At 48.7% G+C, this 2,500-nt stretch overlaps 1 protein-coding gene across 1 annotated transcript in view; it reads right to left on the bottom strand.

Annotated features, from left to right (window-relative positions):
• Nucleotides 1–2,500, bottom strand: part of gli2a (GLI family zinc finger 2a) — a 210,185-nt gene that overhangs the window by 54,602 nt on the left and 153,083 nt on the right. Inside the window, exon 5 of the mRNA XM_063213000.1 lies at nt 2,133–2,348. Within this exon, the coding sequence (XP_063069070.1) occupies nt 2,133–2,348 (216 nt within the window). The remainder of the gene's footprint in view (nt 1–2,132; nt 2,349–2,500) is intronic.

The raw sequence follows: 2,500 nt of genomic DNA, 5'->3' as shown, positions 1-2,500 counted from the left end.
CTTAAGATCCTGCCGGATCTACGTCTTCTTCAGTGCCTTACCAAAGATGCCTGCGGCCGTAAGACACTGAAGAAGGCTTGGAGTGAAATGTCTGTCTGTCTGTGTGTCATGCTAGTCCACACAATAAAAAGACAAGGATTACAGTCAAGAGTGCGTCTTTTCTAAAACAACTGTGCTGGTCCCGTTGCTCGTACCCGAAGACTTAAAACAATTTGGAATTGAGCACCATTCCTTAAAAAAAATACATCCTATGCTTCCATCCTTGTCTTAAGTTCTAGTGAGCCAGACATGTTAATCAGGGAACTGTATTCTGTACCCGAATAACTGTAAACATTTCAGGGTAGTATAGCGACAGCTAAATGCAAAGTAATGTTGCAGAACAGGGCAGAACAAAATGCAGAGGCTCTGCATCAAAGCAGAGGGAAAATGGAGCCTGCGGGAGCACACATCAATGTCTGTTGTTCTATTGCCAATAGGATGTTAAAATGTCATCATCGCACACCTGCAGCATAGCACAAGTCAATCAGACATAGACCTTGGGGATGTTATGTGTTATAACGACACACCTGCAGCATAGCACAAGTCAATCAGACATAGACCTTGGGGATGTTATGTGTTATAACGACACACCTGCAGCACTCCAGGAGCCAATAAGAGAGGGAGAGAGATACGCCTTGGGAGTACGTAGTGGCTCGTAAATACTTGGATTTTTTCCATCCAAGGTTTTTTATTCCTCCATTCCTCTTCTTCGCCTTAATGTTTACAGATGGCTTCGGCTAAACGCGGTGTTTTACACACAGGCTAAATACAAACAACTGCGGAGCCTTTGAAGTGGGGATCTTGTAAAACGCTATAAAAGTCCCGATTTCCCCACTCGGCTTTTTATCTCCATCGGGGCCTGTAGTCTCTTGTAGCGCATGCTGTATAGGAGTGGTGGGTCGGGAGGGAGGAGAAGCCGCGACACGTGTGCGCACTCGTTCATTTGTTTGTTTGTTGTCTGCGTTTGAAGTCATGGAGGAAGGTCACGGAGTTGAGTCCGTGCCTTTTCTGTCTGTGTGCGATAGCAGCAACATGAAACCAGGGTATGTACTGTATGCAGGTATGTTTGTTTGTGGCTGCTTTTGTTTACTTTTCGTCTTGTCTTGTCTGGCCTTGTATTGTGGGCCCTCTTCACAAGAAGCCGGCGTTGATAAAATATTAAAACATTTTAACCTAGACTCCGATGATTCAAAACCTTGTTTAGAGTGTACCAGACAGGGTTTTCCCAGTGTCTACGCACAGGAGCTCTCCTATGCATACAGTTGGAGTGGACCTGTATCTGTAATCAAGTCAAGTGTATTTATTTTGTGTGTGTGTGTGTGTGTGTGTGTGTGTGTGTGTGTGTGTGTGTGTGTGTGTGTGTGTGTGTGTGTGTGTGTGTGTGTGTGTGTGTGTGTGTGTGTGTGTGTGTGTGTGTGTGTGTGTGTGTGTGTCTGTGTGTGTGTGTGTGTGTGTGTGTGTGTGTGTGTGTGTGTCTGTGTGTGTGTGTGTGTGCATGTTACTCTTTGTATGCTGACATGCATGTCAGTTCGCCTATGTCTGTGTGTGTGTCTGTGTGTGCATGTTTCTGTATGTGTGTATGTATATCTCTTTGTATGCTGACATGCATGTCAGTTCGCCTATGTCTGTGTGTGTGTCTGTGTGCGTGTGTGTGTGTGTGCATGTTTCTGTATGTGTGTATGTATATCTCTTTGTGTGCTGACATGCATGTGAGTTTGCCTACGTCTGTGTGTATGTGTGTGCGTGTGCATGTGCATGTGTGCATGTCTACCTGTATGCAGGTGTATGTCTCTCCACTTACTACGTCTATGTGCTTGCATGTGCATGTGCATGTTCATGTGTGCGCACATGTGTGTTTGTGCATTTATGCCTTTCTCTCTACTTACTGTCCACAGGGCTCATGTAGTCCGGCAGGTGTACGGCTGCGGCAGCAGCAGCAGCAGTATGTGTATGTATACCTGTGTGTGTGTGTGTGTGTGTGTGTGTGTGTGTGTGTGTGTGTGTGTGTGTGTGTGTGTGTGTGTGTGTGTGTGTGTGTGTGTGTGTGTGTGTGTGTGTGTGTGTGTGTGTGTAGTGCATCTCTCTCCACTTACTGTCCACAGGGCTCATGTAGTCCGGCAGGTGTGCGGCGGCGGCGGCAGCAGCAGCGGCGGCGGCAGCAGCAGCGGTGGCCCCGGTCTGCATGAGCAGCTCCCCGTAGGGACTGCGGTGGCTGGAGGCCATGAAGTGGTAGTACTCCGCAGCACTGGCGCCCGGGGGCACGGGGGGCAGGCCGAACAGACCCCGCTCCTTCAGATGCTCATGGGTTACTAATGGGCAGAGGAGAGGAGAGGTGGTGGGGTGGGGGGGCAAACAAAGGATTCATAGGTTAGGTATATGGGCTAAGGTAGTGTTTCTCAACAGGGGTGGTACCGGGGGCACGGGGGGCAGGCCGAACAGACCCCGCTCCTTCAGATGCTCA

Source organism: Engraulis encrasicolus, chromosome 13 (assembly GCF_034702125.1).
Source record: "Engraulis encrasicolus isolate BLACKSEA-1 chromosome 13, IST_EnEncr_1.0, whole genome shotgun sequence".
In the NCBI taxonomy this organism is placed as follows: domain Eukaryota; kingdom Metazoa; phylum Chordata; class Actinopteri; order Clupeiformes; family Engraulidae; genus Engraulis; species Engraulis encrasicolus.
Note: the sequence above shows the minus strand (reverse complement) of the source record. Positions and strands in the feature narration are given on the sequence as shown.